At 37.8% G+C, this 20090-nt stretch overlaps 1 protein-coding gene across 1 annotated transcript in view; it reads left to right on the forward strand.

Annotated features, from left to right (window-relative positions):
• LOC129271992 (receptor-type tyrosine-protein phosphatase delta-like) overlaps positions 1–20090 on the forward strand; it is an 87892-nt gene that overhangs the window by 10992 nt on the left and 56810 nt on the right. The window contains exons 6-21 of the mRNA XM_064107137.1: positions 506–811; positions 2175–2486; positions 3109–3435; positions 3976–4153; positions 5064–5176; positions 5705–6007; positions 6483–6779; positions 7367–7684; positions 8204–8494; positions 8941–9258; positions 9542–9850; positions 10243–10557; positions 11226–11516; positions 11868–11974; positions 12916–13041; positions 16954–17023. Of these exons, the coding sequence (XP_063963207.1) occupies positions 506–811; positions 2175–2486; positions 3109–3435; positions 3976–4153; positions 5064–5176; positions 5705–6007; positions 6483–6779; positions 7367–7684; positions 8204–8494; positions 8941–9258; positions 9542–9850; positions 10243–10557; positions 11226–11516; positions 11868–11974; positions 12916–13041; positions 16954–17023 (3981 nt within the window). The remainder of the gene's footprint in view (positions 1–505; positions 812–2174; positions 2487–3108; positions 3436–3975; positions 4154–5063; positions 5177–5704; positions 6008–6482; positions 6780–7366; positions 7685–8203; positions 8495–8940; positions 9259–9541; positions 9851–10242; positions 10558–11225; positions 11517–11867; positions 11975–12915; positions 13042–16953; positions 17024–20090) is intronic.

Here is a 20090-nt window from a genome sequence, read left to right on the forward strand (position 1 = left end):
ATTTATTAGAGTGTATAAATAGGCAGGAAAGCTTTGTTGGTGAAGCGGTGGTTTCGCTACCCAGTTTCGATTCCGAAAGCATTTATCTTCTTTGTCAGGTTCTCCAGAGTGGACCTGATGCCAAAGATGTTCTGGTCCTTACTGACACGACTTACTTCCTCCCCCTCTTTAGGAAAAAGTAACAACTGTCACATTAATGGCTACTATCCTGACTATACAAACAGTGATATGAATAAACCCATTGATATCGAAATCGATATTTGTTGTTAATGTATTTCAACTTTGGGTAAGTGTGAACTCGATTTTTTTTCAAAATTACATTCGTAAAAAGATAAGATTAAAAAGCATCCGTTTCTACTTCTTGTATATTGTTAGTCCAACACCCTGGATCCAACATTATTCAAAAGGTTTCTTGCTCTAATCGATGGTTCGAACTCTTTTAACTCTCACGGTGGGCAAAATGCAATCTGATGCTAATAGTACACGCCTTTATCTTTGAATACAGAACCCACACCAAGAATAACGTCATTCACCGCATCCCCATCCAACGGTTCCAACTTCGGCACCACCATCTCGTTCACCTGTACCGCCACCTTTAACTTCACCGACACATCGCTCACCCTTCAGGTGTACACCGGTACCCCCGAAGGAAAACAGATACCTTCTGAAGTCGCCTTGCGTGACGTCACAAAGCAGACCCAGACGACGGTTGTGGAGACAGTGATTACCCGCGCAGCTCAAGATTTTGAATGTCGTCTGTCGGCGGGCGACAATGTGAAAGATCAGGCCATCGTCAATGTCAAAGGACATGGTTAGTAAATCTAAGAGTGCTAAAATTAGCAATTCCTTTATATGTCTAGCTTAGAAAAATAGTCTCTTCACTTTAAAATGTTCCCCTATACGAAGTAGAAACAATATAGCACATATTGCAAAGTCTTCTCCAAGTTTTTTGCACATCTTGCAAATTAAATCGGATAGGAGGGGGTGGGTGGGCAGGCCACATATATAATAAGTACTGAGTTCCTAGAAGAGTTCCCCGCCCCGTCCCGTATATTAAAAATGTTCTTTTCGTTAATTTTTTGGACAGATGCATTGTTCTAAGGAAAAATTATATCGAAAATTTGTTGTTTTATCTGTTTCTTTGAAATATTACAAAGCAATCACCAGTATGGCATTTACTACACACGTGTCTTATTATGATAAGAACATAGTCACCCCTTTAGAAGACCCGCATTTCGTTTGTTAACATAGCAGTACTTGTGCTCACAAAACTTATTCATCAATAGCAAGTTGCAAGCCTCTGTTATCAAATACCGAAACAAGGCAGCTGATTGGACGAGAGTACATTTTGCCAAAGAATGGAATTTCTTGTTTTTGTCAAAATTAGTATCATGGAACATGGTTCCTTATGTCATGGATAAGAAGAGGAAAGTTGCCATCCTTGGTGTCTTCCGCTAACCCAGAGGCATTGAGCTATGAAGAAAGAAATGTCAGTCCAAACCTCCAAGGACAAGTTCACGGTGGACCAGACATGTTCCTATTCTATTTATAACCTGATTGTTGATATACTGTCTGGTCTGTCCATACAACCGTGAATATTGCTAAGGGAATAATATACATGCATCCGCAACAGCATGAACAGTGAGAATCATATCGGAAATTGTGACGTCAAATTATCACGAAAATGGGCTTTTCCCCGACGGCTACAGAAACATTTTAGTTGACAAGAAAATGAACTTTCTGACCATCCGTCAGCTCTTTATTAGTGCCAGGCAAATAAAATTAAGATAAAACGCCCAGATTTTTTTCAAACCCACAATAGATTCGCATTGACAAAAGTAATAGGTAAGAAAGAGGAAACATTTATTTTGCCTTTTAGTTCTAACTATCGTCAATTAAGATGGCATCGAATTATGAGGACAATTGGAAACAAGTCGAAAATTGAAGTGCTTTAGGATTTAATATGTGATCACACGGATCCACGGCTAAGAAGTGTATGGGAGTGGATGAATTTACACCCCATACCTTAGATGATCAAATTAGTATCATACCACCAACTTATTTTCATTTTTATGTCTATTTAAAAAGAAAAAATGTTCACCTAATCACGGAGTGTACAGTAATGTTTGAGATGTGAATATCAAAACAAATAATACAATTTATCCCTTTTCTAGAACAACCTTCATTAAGTCGACCGCCTACGATAGGAGTCGTTACCAGTTATTCGGTAGAACTTACCTGGGATGCTTGGAACGCTGCGGTTGATGCCGGGAGCGGTCCGGTCACGGCGTACATTTTGCAGTACAGAGAACATGGCCATCCCGGTTGGGAAGTCGCTGGCAACGTCACAGAAGAACCGTTCACGTATACAGTGACGTCACTGTCAAGTCGGTTAACCTACGACTTCCAAGTGGTTGCTGTTCGTCCCGGTTTGAATGGGGAAGGAGAACCAACTCCTATTATATCTACAACGACTCCGTGTGCATGTAAGTCTATTCAACCAAACATACATTAGGATATAAGAATTGATTTGATTTGATGTGGAATTTGAATTACACAGAATTAATCATTTTAAACTGACTATTCATGAATTTAAACACATTTTTAAGATCATGAAGATAAGGATAAAAATATGAGCAATTTTTTTAAAATTTAGATTATGTATTTCAAAAATATCTTAGTAATGCACAAGCCAGTCACTGTGTTTGACCTGTTTTTTCCCTCATAATTCATTACTTGACATTGCCATTGACACTGTCTTGACACTGATATTGCCTGTAATCATATAAAACAAAAGCCATATTAGTCTTTACAATGGTATTTTCACGAGTGTTCGGGGAATTATTCTACACCAGCTTTCTTCCTCTATCTTTCTTATTGCTTTCTTTCTTTCCTTCTTCATTTTTTTCTATCCTTGCTTCATGCCTCTGCTTTGTTTCATCTATCTTCACCAATCTTGACACCATTTACAAAATAACTTGTCACAAAAACAATTCTGTCTATCTGTCCAAGATTCTTGATAGTTAAGAATATGAAAATATTTAATTGCTGACTTTATCACGAATTGACTAAAAAATTCAACGTCTTTACTCTTTTTCGTTAACACAGCACCAGATCCAATCCCAACGTTGTCGGTCTCACCGACACCAAATAATCCGACTTCGCTTCTCGTGTCATGGGAACTGGATCCGAATCGACGATGCGATCCGTCATACTACATCGTCCATTATGACGTCACAAGTTTCGACCAATGTTCAGAGAGAAGAGCAACATCGGGGATTGAAGCCAGCCAATCAGGCACCTTCAATACGACCGAAAGAAGATTGATGTTAAATGGGCTCAATGAATATTCAACATACATCGTATCTGTGGCGCCGGGGTCAGAAGATAGCGTCGGAGAGAATATAACCCGCATTGCTTCTACTCTTGAAGATAGTAAGAGAAAATAGGTGCATGTACAAAAAAGCAACTACATCTACAAGAGGTTATTCCTTTAATCATTTAGTAAAATACAGGCACTTCAAATCCTTAGAACATTTGTTCCCGATTCTTTTCCTAAATGCAAAATATTCCTAAGTCTGTAACATCTTACACAGAGCTTAGTTGTCCAGGTACTGCAACCATTACAGTTTACTAGTTCTTGATGAGCTAGTAGGTGTTTCATAAAGTTGTTCGTAAAGTTAAGAGCGACTTTACGAACGACTTAAAGAAAATTATGTGCACCAAATGTTCATTGGTGTGGATTTAGCTCCTAAAAAAGGATCACCAGTCGTTTGTAAAGTCGCTCGTAACTTACGAACAACTTTATGAAACACCCATCTGGATCTGTGGACCACAAACCTGCTGCAAAATCATATTGGATGAAGCATGCTACCGTGTTGAAATAAAATACAATCAAATTAATTATATCAGCAAAGGGGATTGGCAGATGACTTATTACATGATAACTCTGTAAAGATTTTTTTTTCATCCTAGGGCCCACATCAGCTCCTGCTGCAGTAGAGGTCATCGACCTTTCAACCAACAGTGTGACCTTGAACTGGGGTCAAGTGCCATGCGGTCATCGAAAGGGATTGGTTAGTAACTATCTATTGATGCTCCGAGGAGCGCAACAAGGAACGCAGATCGTTTCTGCATCTCAACATTTTTACACGTAAGACTTTGGCTCCTTGAATTTAAAATCATGAAAACGGGGTAAAACATGGATATGATGTAGTGCTCATAAGTTGTAAATCGTGAACCATGACATTCATTAGATTTCACGCGACGTATGGATTGTTCAAGAAGAGAGAACATTTATTGTCAAATGCCTTTCGTGACAGAGAACAACCAAACAGTCTTTGTCGATACTTGGTGAATCAAAACAGCAGTTTCGTCCTGGACTCTGGACAAACGATATATTTAGGATGTTTTGTCAGCTCCAAAACTTAGAACAAGACTGTCGTTCCGGTTCACCGATTTTCGACAAAGACCTCCTAGCTGTTCTTCGTCATTTGACGGGCACTTAAGATACATTTACTGTGGTCTTGATCCCTCCGTAAGACGCGGAGCGAGAACTCCCTTTGATAACTGTGGACACGGGGTTATAGCAAGTGAAATAGGGGGTGTTTTATTCCATGAACGTGATGAAGTTGAGGTTAATTTAATAGTGGTAGATTTGCCATTTTGTAAGTTAAAAGTTGAAACCATAAATCTTTGTTTAAAAGGATCGTCCCATGGTGTATGTTATCAAAGTTGTCCATTATACTGAGATTGTCTAGTTTAATAAGGACAACGCGCCACAAATTCTATCCCGCCTTTAAACAATATATCAATGTCATCATCGCATGTATGATGGATTGCTTTAATAAGGCAAAAGAGGACGATCAATTGGAAATGTAATTTTAGTTTGCTTATGCACAAGATGATATTTAGTTCGTCGTTTTGTTTTCAGCATGAACACAAGCTCCGTTTTCCGATTGCCTGAGCTTCTCTTCATATGATAAGCCCTTTACTTATGACCTCTACATGACTAGATAATGACTTTTTTTCAAATCGATATCGACACCCTTTTTTGTTTCAAGGTTCCCCGATCTATCGGAGTGTGTTATGTATAACTTCACGGTAGCGGCTCACAACATAGCCGGGGTTGGTCCCGAGAGTCCACCTCTACCCATCATTATACCGGCTACAGTTGGTAAGTTGGCACGTCAACTAAATGTTTTTTTTTTACTAGTGTAAACATCTCGCTGAAAATTAATCACGTTATCTTTCTTTGTCTTTTACATGAAAGGGAAGAAAAATAATGTTGAATTTCTGGTCCTTGATCCAAAAGGAGATACCCGTAGATGGCATGCCTGTTTTGAGCTGATGAAGAAGAGTTTAAGAATTGTTATTAATTAGAATAACTTTACTGTTGGACTTTACTGTTGAAAAAAAAATCATACATGTATCAAGACTTTCTCATGTGGAATTTCTCCATGACATTGACTAATGCATTTTATTCTTCTTGTAAAATACGTGTAAATTATATTTAAAAAATCACAGGCAATAATGAATTACACTATTGCGTTCAAACATTAAGATACAATCACTGAAGAACGTTAGAGCCAGTGTTCCCATAAATGATTTGAAAAAAAATGACGACTTTTTCTGTAGTTGCATTAAGTACTCATTTTCCCAAGGGCCTACCTCTAAGTTTAGTCGTTCCTTATTCTGATGGCAGCACCCGGATCGGTTCGGAACCTTCGCTTCACCGCTACCCCTACCGAGATCCACCTCTCCTGGGAACCACCCTTGCAGTCTGCCTGTCAGCTAGAATACATCATCCGCTACACACCGCAGGTCCTGGACCAGTGCATAGTCCAGCTGGTAGAAGAACCCATCGTAGCAGGGAACACCAACACGACTACAGACTTCACTATTGCTGGACTGGTACCCTATTCGACGTACAGCGTCGAGGTTCTGGCGAGGAACAGTATCGGTTTTGGAGTACCGGAAAAAAGGACCATACAAACTGCCGAATCAGGTGAGATTTCAGGTTGTCAAACTAAATTAGAGTATGTAAAATCGAAATGAAATACGTCTTTACAGTTAGCATTTTAATCATGCTAATGGTGGAAAGGGAAGAGAACAGTATATTTTTTTTTGGTTGAGGCAACAGGAATGTGTAAATGATCGTTTGGTTTTAATTCTAAAGAAGCAGTTACGTTATATGGTGAGCGTGAGTGCGTAAGTTTGCCTTCTAAATGATGAAACGCTTCATTGACACCTCCTTTCTGTTTTATTGAGCCAAGTGGAAACATAGAAATGTATAAAAGAGTGATTTACCATTCTAATCAACCCTTTATGAAAGCAGTTGTGATTTAGTCATCAGGAATTCGATTTGGATTCATATTCATATTTTCCTTCTTATTTTAGGAATACGCCCTTTTAATCTTGAAATATATATATTCCCAATGTTTTAATCAATAATTTCGCATGTCATTTATTCGTTCATCCAGTACCTGAGAATGTGACCGACCTTGCTGTCGTGGAAACAACTGAAAACAGCATCTCATTGGCATGGGACTTACCCTGTGGACACACCCATGGGGGTGTACTTCTATTCCATTATGAACTGTCCAATGAGAACGTGCCTGTAGCTGCGCTTACCGAGGGGGATTCCCCTAACAATGTGACGTCATTGACGATCAACAATCTGGCTTCATGTACGCCATATGAGTTTAGGATCAGGGCTAAGACATCGGCCGGGTACGGTCATTATGCAAAACTCTACCATGTACGAACACAAGGAGGAGGTAAACATTAATAGAGGTTCTATTACAAATGAAGATGCGATAAGATTGATAACACGATTAATATTCTGTGAGTGTGGTTGGACAATTCATTTTAAGCTAATTTTTTTTTTACATTTTACATATTTTGGGCAATTGGTCAGTTATTCAAGTCTATATTAGTACATTTGTTATTTCGTCGAATTCGTATTCATAATAAGCCTCTTGTTCTAAATGGGTTTACTGTCTTTTTTGAGAAAGAATATAATCCACTCTTCACGGTAAACTCTTTAAGCTGTTCACATTTGTATGGTATCTGTTATCTGTATCGCGAGAAATTATTGAAGTTGTTTCAATAATCTTGAGGAAAATGTTTCAAAAATCAGTTTCCCAGTGATTATCACTACCATATTTATTCTGAACCTGTCAGTTACAAGTTATTCAGAAGTATGTAACAGCGTTGAATATGTTTGACAGATAGCTTCGTGGAATGCTGCCCAGTTATAGGAGAGTGGCAGCGGTGGGATATTACGACACGTCTTTGAAATGTTTCGTGTTTGGCTTGAAAATTCCGTTATAACTTCTTCATTTATGATCCTGTTATTTTCCAGAACCGGGTATGATAGAGACCATGTTCGTGCATACCTACGCATCCAGGCCATTTGAAGCCGACGTCACGTGGTCACCACCTGAGGTCAATGGATGTCCCATCATTCACTACCGGGTCACGTACGTTCTCACAAATCTCGGTCTGTGCGAGGCGATCAGCAGCAATATGCAGGTGCTTCAGTTTGCTGGGAACACTTCGCTTTGGTTCATACGATTGTCGAACCTGGAGCCGTACTCGAGATACGAGGTTAATGTCCAAGCAGTCAGCGATGCCGGTATGGCCCCAGTTGCAGTGAGAAGTTTCCAAACACAACCTGCAGGTATCGTTTAAAATTTCGTAAATGTTCATTGTCATTTAATAGGCTGTTCCCTCAGTTAATTACCAGACGACATGCTTTGGTCAGGTGCAGCACTTATGCTCAGTGGCGTATCTGGAAGGCCTCATCATTGAGGTATGGGAGTGAGAAAGTTTATCTGACAAATAAAGAAATATATCTTAAAAGGAACGCGAATGTTATCACCATATTGGGAAACATTTTCCTGTCAAAATAGTTTTGGTAACTTAAAAAATGGTCAGCAGAAATATGTAGGGGATACTCTCTCTCATTGCCCCCTCTTTCAAGTACGCTAGTGCTTCTTTCATTAGCAAGTATGTTCTATGAATAACATTAGCGATTAAACCTTTTACCCAGGACTACATGCTCTGGCTGAGACACTAAAATACTTATTGTAACTATAAAGACGATCGTTGTGTAGTTTCACTTCATAGATTAATTAAGAAACGGAGATCTTATAAAAGTTTGATTACATCTTTATTCCACCCTTGCCATCTTACACAGCCCCGGGACAGGTGCAATTCATCGACGTGACAGAGCGAACCCAAAGTAGTCTCAAATTCCGCTGGAACACACTAGAATGTGGAGACCGACATGGACCGGAAGTCATATACCACTACCGACTGGAGTCCCCTTCCGGGTTATACTGGTCCGGTCAGGTTCATGATCCTGTGTCCCTAGCCTCAGTGTACGGACTTCTTCCTTGTTTGACATACTCCTTCTGGGTCCAAGCGGAGACGTCTGCAGGATTCGGCGATCCTAGTAACGCACTTTTTGCTGACACTACTGCATCCCGTAAGTATTACAGGATGTCTGATTTTCATTTACGTGTGCATGATGATTGAATTTATTTTTCAAGTCCTGCAAAAGAAACTCCACTTTTAACAACATTGACAATATTGCTATAAGCTTTAACTGATAACCAATGTGAATCTTGCATTCTATTCAAGACATCCAACATTATCTACATCATGGTGAGTCGGTGACTTAATATGAAACGGATCTTAATAAGTATAGGTTTAATGTTCATGATGTTCGTCAATTACGAATTTATGACTGAGATTACCTTACCAATAATGAAATGACCTCCTGCAAGCATACCCCCCCCCCCTATGAACTTACGTCCATAAACCTCAGTGGCTGATATCAATCAATCATCTCGTAGTTTTTGCGTGCAGACGTTCTTGAATTATTCCCAAATAACTGAATGCATTATGTTCATATCTACCTCTGATCACAAGCTCCTGGTCCGGTGACGTCCCTCACCCTCCAGTCAATCAGCTCTGGAGAGATAAACATCACATGGAGCGCTCCTGCAGCTCAGCCGTGTCCGATTTTCAGCTACGGTCTCCGGTACATCCCAACCAACACCGACCAGTGTAGTGCAAACCTGAGACGATTGGCCGCAACAAGGGCTTTAGACGTCGAGACCCAGAGCACTTCTGCCATAGTGTCAGGGTTGTTGCCGTTCACTACGTATAGAGTGATGGTATGGGCGAGGACGGGTGCACCAAATGCCGGGCAGGAAGTGATGTCGACCGTAGTCACCCAACAAGCTCGTGAGCAAAATACTTCTTTCTTCCAAAAATTATTGATCTAAGTTCGCATTCAATTGCAGTCTGAAGATAAAAAAATAATCACTGATTTAGGAGGCTTTTCGTTTGAAGTGCGGGTTTTCTTCATGGTTCAGTGAAAGTGGATCAGTACGCTAAATGCAGTTCTGATGCAATATAAAGTTGTCTTTACTCATGTATTACATGTTCGAGCGTTCACTAACCCTTTCTAATACACATTCTCAATAAACCACCAAAAAAAAAACAGTACCTGTTCTTTCCTCCCCAGCACCGACTGCCTCACCCACTGTCAATGAGCCATCATCATTTCCACACAAACCTACCAAACTCAATGTCTCGTGGGAAGAAGTGCCTTGTGGACATCGTAGCGGAGACATCACCTTCTACGCCTACGAGCTGGAATCTCTTGATGACTCTACTCTCAATTCAAAGACAAGCAAGATTCCCGCGACACTTCGTTACGTGACCCTGGATGACCTCGAGCCTTGCGAAGTTTATCAGTTCCGGGTCAGAGCTCGTACCCGAAAGGGATGGGGACCGTTCAGCAGTTGGAAGAAACTCACAACAAATGCAATTGGTATGCTTTTGTCAATATAATAAGATATAAAATATCAGATGTCCAATGACATTATGTCATTTTCATGGTGTCACAAAATAAGATAAAAATGTATTTCCTATGAATATGAATTAAAACGAACTATGTCTCGTCGTGAAAGAACACAAGTTCGCTGTAGTTCCGAACGTGCAGAAAGCTAAGGACAAAAAGCCCTTTCGCGTCATGTTCTTGATGCATAGTCAACACACATATTCTTAGCATGAATGATCGCAGGTAGGAGGATCAACAATACTATCCATCTAAAACATTGAACATCTTTAAGCATTGCACCTTTGTACAACGTAGCTATAGATTCCTTTAAAAATGTTGTAAGTTTTAAAAAGGTTTGTTTTCTAAATTTTCAAATTTTTCAGTATCCGATGAGGTTAGCATTGTCCTCGCCGAAACAAGCAGCGATAATCCCACTTCAATCCGTCTATCTTGGAACGCGCCACCAAACCAGAAATGTCCAATTAACAACTACGTTGTAGCCTACCGTCTTGTGCGCCAAGACCGATGTCTCCTCGACGATGACTGGTCAATGCATGAGCTTGCCGTACGAGCTGACCATAGAGATGTCGAGATCAATTCGCTGATACCCTTTTCAACCTATGAGCTGAAGGTGTTCGCTGTGACGGAAGCAGGCAACGGATCGATGTCTGTGGTTGTTGTGCAGACGGGAGAAACGAGTAAGGATAAAATAAATCTTCCCTTCATTAGTTTAGTGCATTGTTTAAGTAGGCCTATCCATGAGGATGTATCTGCTGATTGGAACAAATGGAAAAACCTCATGGGTTAATTCAACATCAATGAAAATTTTGGATAGACATCTCCCAAGAAATAATCACCAGACGTGCGTAAAGTAAAGTCGGGCATAACGTAGTATGTAGGCACAGACCCTGATTGGAACTTTGATCAACAAGTGTGCCTTTACGCAAAGACTAGCACATACAAAACTTGCTGTTCCAATACAGAGGGCGAGAGGGCCTTCAGTACACAAGGCATGAGTAGGCTGCAATTCAGACCATTTACTCGAGTGAAGAGTTTTCCCAGCAGACTAGGAGTAACGTACGAAACGAACAGATTATATGAACAAATGAGAAAGTGCAAAATTTCGCACGGTGGTACTGAAATTACTGAAATCATAAAATCATAATTTTGATTACATGTTCAAAATTCAACGCAGACCTTTTCATTATCGATTTTATTCAAAAGTTGTCCAGACTGCATTTTTATGCTCTTTGTTATTCTATTTTGATTGAGTGCTTTTCGTCTGTTTAGATTAGATATTCCTTAATTCGCGTGTGAATTATTTAGGTTTGAAACCATATTTTTTTTCTCCATCTTTTCAAAATAGTACCGACTGAAGCACCAGACGCAATCTATGTCGACCTTGTAACTTCAAGGGAAATCGAGTTCTCCTGGCGGGAGCCCCCATGCGGTACTAGACACGGTGACATCGTTCACTACGAGTATCAACTCCTGGATACGAACACCAATCACACCTTGACGGCGACGACTACCGAGACGGTTGTACAGATCGGCTTTCTTACGCCTTACACGGAGTATCAGTTCACTGTGAGAGCTTCCTCGTTGAAAGGCTACGGTCCATTTTCAGAGCAGATTTCGGCCTCAACTCTTGTTGCACGTAGGTATTGATGGTGACGATGATGAACGTTGTTGTGCCGTTTTTGGTTTACTTATTTGTATTAACATTTAACTACCTGCAAAGTAAAAAAAAGTTGGGATTCTTTAAATAAACGGCATCGGGTTACGTCAGTATATTTTAAATGATAATCTTGAGGAAAAAATCCAACTATTTCTAAATGAATGCTAATGAGTATTGATTTTTCAAGAGCCCACTTTTTTACATTCAGTGCAGAATGAGCTTTTCAAAGGAGAAGGGGAATTAATGGAAAGGAAATTGTCTCCTCCCGAAATATTAAAGCTCTACTTAATGCAAGTGGGTTTTTAATTTTTTTTTGTTTTCAAATTGCAGCACCACCAAAGCCGACTGGCTTAGTAGTTCTTGGGATAGGGGATACCAGCGTTACCCTTCAGTGGATGCGACCCGATCCACCACATGGCATCATTAAGGAGTACAGGGTGAGATATCTTTAGAAATATTTTCTTTGATGGTATTTCCGTCTCTTTATCTATATGGTCCATGATGATGCTAATTGAATTGGTAATGAAAACCGTCATAATGTGTTGCCATCAAAGTACCTTCAGTCATGTCAGTATTGTTCGTCTGAATTTATTCTCATTATCGTCGTCGTCATCGTCGTCGTCGTAATCATAATCATTCCCTTCATTGTAATCATAATCATGATAATGATCATTGTTAGTGTCATCTTCATCATCATCATCATCATTTTCACCCTTCCTCCGAATGTACAATAGTTTTTTTTTTTTTTTTTTTTTTTTTTTTTTTAATAAGTGCACACCTAGTTACCACTAATGCATATAGCATTTCTATTTACTTGAAAGCAGGATAAAAGAGCATTGTAGATTAAAGACCTTGCTCACGGGCATGGGTGCCGCGGCCGGGGATCGAACCCGGGACTTTTTATGTATAGCCAGGCGCCTTAGACCACTCGGCCATAGCACATCCGAATGTAGTTGTTGCAATTAATAATCTAAATTTATTTCAGTCATTGGCGTCATAATTATGAGAAACACATGGTCGTCTGTGTATTGCCAACCGGAATACTCTACACGAGTAGATCTATCCCCAAAATTTAACATTGACAGTTATAAAATCCAAATCAGTAGGTCAAATGAAGCTAAAACAAATAAATAAAATGTATCATCTTCTATTATGATATATTAATTTCATAAGACTTTTTTGCGTTGAGAAAATATTTTATTTGTTTCTTATCCGGTTGCATAATGTTGGACGCGATATCCACCACATTGGTAAGTAGCCAAACGAGTAGTGTGTAGAATAAAGGATGGGCAAGCTAAACTTTGCTATTTCAATATAGACGTGAAAACGTCGGGAACATTATATGACTGAGATATTTCTTTATGATTGATATACACAGCTTCAGTACTGGAGACAGAAGGAACAGCAATCAAACTATAGCATTGAGGTCACCATCAGATCTGAAGATGAGATTGTGAATGGCACCCTCATCGGTCTAAGTCCGTATACTGCTTACGTCATAAAGGTAGGAACAATTTTACTTTTCAAACAAAATCAGGAACTCCTTCCTCTGTTTTGTTGTTACTAGCATCTGAAACGAGATTATGCTTTGTATGCAATAAGGTAGCGATGATATTGGTGTAGCTTGAAATGTTTTCATCCAAATCCAGCGAATTTGGATATTCTCGAAATTAAAATCATCGGGTCATTCATCGGTATTTGTGATGGATTAGTCTTGTCCATAATTATAGAGATTTTGTAGAAATAGTGGAATAGTATGTATGCAATTATGATGTTTAGCGTGTGAATTCTCACTCTTGAAGACAAATGTAGGGGCGCTTCACAATATATGTTAACGTGGTTACTGCATGTCCCATTTGTTTGATCGCAAATGAAGTAATTTTTAAAGTAATTTCTAATCAGATATTTTCGTTTTTAATTGTCTTATTCATCTATGCTCTCATTTTCCCTTTATAACCCACTAACGTCTGACCGCCCCTAAATGATTTTTCAAGTGGTAAAAAAAGAAGGGACACAAGAGGAAGAGCAAGCTGTAGAAGGAAAAAAAAGAAGTACAGACCCTGTAACTCTGCATTACCCCTGTAATTGAATTGAGAATAAATTTAGGTCTTCTTTTTCCCCATGACTTTGTGACAGGAACGCATAGTTCTAGTCGGGAACAGAATAACAGCAAATGATTATGATCAGGATAATGTTTAATGTGCAACATGTCACTGTATTCGAGTACTTCAATCATTAGCAGTCTTGCGCATTTTCTCATTTTGCTGTATTATCTTTTTTTATGTCACATTTTTGGACATGACTTAACATTTTCTTGTCCACATATCACGAAGTTTACTTGAAATTGATTCAATGACCGATATTATTGTGAAAAACTGGAACAGAGGAAAGCAGATAGTTGATTATCATACTTATAATGTTTGACATTTACATTTGATAAAGATGACGGGCCGGATAAATTAATGACGGATACAGGCCCCGTTTTTCGACACATTAACAGGAAAAGGGAACTATTTGACACACACGCCATGAGTCAGTATTACAGATTTTACCTGTTTGATAATGGTAATAACGATATACTGTATTTACATAGGGTTTCCTTATGAATGCTTCCAAGAGCTGCATATGACCTCGGCTTTGGCACTAACATGATATTTTGTTGGAACTGTTTAAACCTAAGCGAGTTATATAATTTGCACAGTTATAGTACTCAGTTTTGCTAGATTTAGCAGAGCCCTCACGAAAATAAAACTGCGACTTAAAACATAATCCAATGTAAAATAAGAATATTTGTGTACTTTCGTTTGATTTCACACGCCATGTTTTTTTTTTTAATCGTTATGCACCTTGGGCTTTATGCAAGATAGGGAATCGATGACGTCATCAACTCTCTTTCAATTTTTGTAGTCTATATCCTTGTGAATTAATTAATATTTTCCTTATTGCAATATAAAACATGGTTTGATTCCTCCTAAACATGTTGAATTTCCGCGTTAGTGTATTGCATTATCACTAAATGAAGAGCTTGTATTGTCAATTCTACAAAGAATAAATAATCTAAGTGATATTATGCAAGATGATTGTGTGAAATCATCAATTCTCCTATTTGCACATAATTATTCTTTATTGTTCGGGTCTCGCGGAACCGGGGGGGGGGGGGGGGTGGGGGAGGGGGGCTTCAGTCCCTCACTTTTTTCCTAAACAGTATATACGAAAATGTAAAAATTGACTAATTGATCGGTGACTTTTTGCATGATCAGCTGCCCCCTCCATTTTCGTGGCCCAGTGTTTATACACTTTTTAAATAGCAGAGTTTTTAAAGCTATGACCTTAATTTACATATGATTTTGATGGAAATTTTAGCAATTTGCTATTTAAAAAAAAAGTTTTTCTTTATTTATTCAACTATTTCATTTGTGAAAAGGAGAGTCAAATATCTTTGTCTAGAAAACTTTAAACGACATATTGATATTATATGTTCCAAAACTATTTCAAGATATTATGATGGGAATCGTTTTCCAAGAATCGAGGCATATCCCGACATATCGTATCAGTTATTGCGGTTTCTATTTTTAGGTCTTTTTGTGGCAATATTGACACTCGGACATGCATTCGGATCTATGTGATACAATGGTCCAAAATCTAAAGCATACACATTTCGTCTGCCCATGTTTACATGGCTTTCCAAATAAAGAAATGGTTTCGAGGGTGAGACTTTGTATGTTAAATTTATTCTTCAGAGTTAAAAAAGGAAAAATAAACCGTGGGAGGAGAGTCCAGAAATCAGAGATTTCCAGTGGAAATACGACGAAGCCAACAACTCGTCCTTATCTGAGACCTCTATCGGCAGGGTTGATGCAGGTGCCTTGATGACGTAAAAAATTATGTCCGCTTCGAGAACACGAACTCGCGCCAAAAGTGACTGGTTCCAGGTAATGGAATATGGAAGGGCTTTAGCAGACGACAATCCTGTAATTATAGAAACATGTTCCGTACTATCGATTGCAACCTGTGAGATCGTAATCGCGTTGGCATTTCGTCAAAATATCATTGGTGGACAAATTTCTAGTATAGCATGTTTAAAATGGCTGCATAGCTGAATATGAAATCATAAACTTGCCCGAGGTCCACAAATGTTCGACATTATGGTATCCGATAATGTACTTGTTTTTAGAATTGGGTCACCCCTCCCTTAACCTACATTTCTTATCTGGATCAAGCCTAATGTTTCCCTGATATCAGTTTATAAATAATTATATATGTGAAAATATGTACATGTATAAAATAGACTAAATGCACCCAGTGCGATATGACGTCACACTTATCAAACCGGGAAATAATGTGAAACCGCTTGTCAACAACAACACAGTTTTGTTCAAAAGTATAATGTTATTTCATTCAATTCATTTGACCAGAGAAATATGACTATACAAACTTTATAAATTCATATTAAGCTATGAACATAAAAATGTGACATGATCTTGGTCAACTTGTTTTAAATTGCTTATTTTCTACATGCAACTTTTGAAAAAGCGCTTAATAAGAAGTAATTATTATCATTGTTATTATTAAATCGTTAAATCTGGATCTACAACATGAATAAAGAGAGAAAATCGTATTTTGTTAGTTCCCCCATTCCTTTAATGCCCATCTGCATTATATAAAAGGCAATAACATTGATTAAAAGTCTGAGCTACAGGACCAACTTGTCACCTGTGTCTGTGATATGTTATAAAGATGGAGTCCAGAAAAATATCTCGCCCGTAAATCTTCAGGATAGTGAAACGTTATGGACCTAAAACATCTTAATCTTTATCCCCTTCATTAACATGTGTTTTAGTAATCTCTCTGGAAGATGTTTTTTTTTTTGTCAGTCACTGGTATCTTAAAGTGTCAGCATGGATTTTCCCCCTGGATGTTATATAAACAATATTAAAAACGACACAAATCGAAGTTCAATATATATATATATATATATTAATAAGACCTTTGTAATGTTAGCATATATGCCTTTATTTTTTTTGGATGTCTTTGACTTACAATGCAAACCCTGTGCATGAGTGAAACATGCACTCTAAATTGCAGGGATTTAAAATAAATCGAGATGGACAGTAGTTAGGGACCAATCGAATTCTGGATTTAGTTTGAATCCTAAAAATTGTTTTATAAACCTCAAAGGATTTGAATTGAATCAAAATTGAGATTTATTCTAAATTTCTGCAATTTAGAGTGTGATTTCTTGCTCAAACGAAAACATACTATTTTTGTGATCTACCGGGTAGCCAAAATTTGCATAATATGATAATCAAGTAGGCACCATGACAATTCTGGAATTGAAGTAATGTCATATTTGAAGGAAGAATGATAATATAGTATAACATTCGTTAATTTGATATTATATGTTTGATTTCGCTAGATCCGAGGGGTTACCAGTGCAGGTCCGGGAGATTGGAGTGATGAGATCAATGTCGGGACCAGCGAAGGACGTGAGTAAAAATTGAAATCACTGCATGGCTTATTGCAAGATTCCTAACGAAACAAGTAAATTTGTGATAAAAGACTTGAATAATCTTTAAATCCTAAATCAAAGTCGTATTTACTGCGGTAATTTGGTGCTCATTTATTTAAATAAACAAAAATTGCGATTATCTGGCCATAAACCAATGCTTTGTGGAGTAATTGAAGGATGATTTGATGTTTGATGGATGGAAAGCTAATAAAAGGACTAAAAATTTTTATCCATTCGAATGGGTCATGACATTGTGTCATCTTATTTCATTATTTTCATCTCAGACCAAGCATGACTCACAAAATGGACACGGATCCATCTTTCCATACAAATTTTGTCTCGACACCACAAATTAATGACAATAGTTGAGTCACGGGGTTCCTCAAATAATCACCAAATAGCGGTTTGGAAGCAAAAGAGCTTTAAATTACGGAATCTCACGCTTGAGTAATATTGATCTCAAACACCAAGGAAAAGCAAATAAACGCACAAACCCAGCGCGCTTTTCGCCGTCGCCCGCTTCTGATACGGCGCCTTCACAGTTTTGGTCAGCGGACGCCACGCACTACTCAGTTCTCACGTGGTTCAGAGATCGCGGGCTGTGATTGGTTAGTCGCTTAATGGAAGAATGACGGGCGCCAATCAGTAGACGATAAAGGCGCCATTACTCGTATGACGAAACATCTTAATAAAGTCAATGGAAGGGGACTGCATAATAATGGAGTGCATTTGGGATTTTTTATGGCATAATTCACAGTCAAGGACCACTAGTATTTTTTAAAGTTCATAATAATTATGCCAATTTTGCTTTTCTGCCTTCAATCATAGACAATTCGAGCAAAAGAAAAAGGTAAAAGACAGATCAAGAATTAGGGGTCATGGGAAGTTAAAGAACTGATGAAAATAAAATTCACCGTGTTGACCGAGGAAGATCCTTATTTCCCACTTTTGCCACACTGGTGTTTTCTAAAAATAGTTTATTGCTTGAGTTAATTGTCAGTATTTTAAACCTTATCAATAAGGAATTTAATAGCTTGTTCCGCAGATTATGTCCGGCTAGACCATTTTGTTTCATTGTAAAATGTTATTTAAACCTGTTTATCTGTTTTTCAAAATCTCGAAGACATAAAAGGGGGTGGGGGAAATAAATAGAGAGGAGTATTTATGTTAAAACAAATCATAACTGTTTAGCACGATTTAAATGTTTTACAGAGATCTTATTTAATCAGCAATGTAGTAATTTTATTATTCCTTGTCGATATAAAAAAGAATACATTTTTTCTGAAATGAAATCAATAAAGTTAACTGATACGAAACCTTTCCTTAAAATAATGCGGGGTTCGTGATGTACGTAAATTACCTAATCTTGATTGTGTGTAATTCATTTAAACCTTATCCGTGTCTATGTTGTTTATAAATTTCGATTGACCTTAAACATAAAACAATTAGCTGTATCATCGAGACATTGAGGCCAACATTGACGATAAACACATTCAATGAAATTCTCATACCCTCGTGATTTCATGAAAATCTAAGGACATTGACTGTTTAAAAATATATTTTTAAACAAGGTAAAATGGTAAAATTCCACATTCCGTAATATTAATTTTGACAAATTTGTGGTTGCTCTTGTTTCCAATGTGAAGATATGATAAAATACTTTGAAAGTGAAATGTGAGGACAGTGATGAAGGAAGGTAATTAATAATAATGTGTAAAATAAAAATGTATAATTCTATTAAGCCACTGACGATTTCAAAAGCAGTATACTGCAATGTTATTATGACGTTACAGTGTACTGATACATTACAGGTAGGCCTATTATGGATATATTACAGGTATATATACCGTATAAAACATAAATCGAACGATAGAGCACCCCATCAACAAAGAAAACAAGCATATTAATGACTATGAATAGTTCAACCAAATTTGGTAAGATATGAATATTTTCCTTTACGAAAATCTATGTTTCGTGCTTTTTGGTACAATAAGGATTATGTGCATGTCCTTTGTGAATGCATAATTATGTGTTATCACTGCGGTATTGAGTTTGTAAATTGTCAGGCATGGGGTAAAGTAGATTCTTAAGATGGTATCCTGGGGGAAAGAGTAATTAGTCTTTACTTAATTATTGCAATATAAATTGACATTTTAACACATTGAAGCGTCACTCAAGGTCCCTCAGAGCTGTCATCCATGGATGATAGCTCTGAGGGACCTTGAGTGAAGCTAAGCATCTATTATTCTCTCATTTTCATTTATTTCACTGTTTATTATTTACTAGAGAGTTGCCACAAGTTGTTTGTATTTATCTTATTTCTCTCAATATCTATATATCTATCTATATTAATTTATTTATAGTTACTTCTGGTTTTGCCAATTTGCTACGCTCATTTACTGGTTAAGCATGTTATTATAAAAGTTTTTCTGAGGTAAATCCATTTCTTTACATTCTTTTATATTTTCTACTTTTTAAACATTTTAAGTGGAATAAAAATGGATTGAACTAATCAACAAAGACTAACCCCAGAATGAAAGGAATCTTAAGCAATATCCGAGTCTTTAAAAAGCCCCGCACATCTCATCAACCACGTTATCATCACCCCTATAGAAGGGGGCGCCTCCCGGGGCAAAGCTAACCCCCTTTAAGTCGATTTCCGTACCCCTTGGATGATCTTAAATCAACTATGGAAGTCTGTTAATACCACAACTCCGAATTATATGCCTGTATGGAAGGCAAATTAAAGGATTCGTTATATTTCCTCTCTTATAATTCGCTTGCCTTAAACGTGAATATTCAGTAGCTGCATAGGTGACCCGTAGTATATCTGGGTTATCTCGGCAAAACGTCAACTCCAGTAGAATATTAAAGACCTTAGAAACACAACTTTCTTCCCTTTTTTTATTACCATCTTTCTTATTTTCATTCACAATCTAATGTAATTGTTTCACGAAATTTTATTCACATACAAGATATCTTGTTATAATCCTGGTCAGATCTTGGGGTGTTCATTACAATTAATTTCATAATTGTTTCAGTAC

Source organism: Lytechinus pictus, chromosome 11 (genome assembly GCF_037042905.1).
Source record: "Lytechinus pictus isolate F3 Inbred chromosome 11, Lp3.0, whole genome shotgun sequence".
Lineage (NCBI taxonomy): Eukaryota > Metazoa > Echinodermata > Echinoidea > Temnopleuroida > Toxopneustidae > Lytechinus > Lytechinus pictus.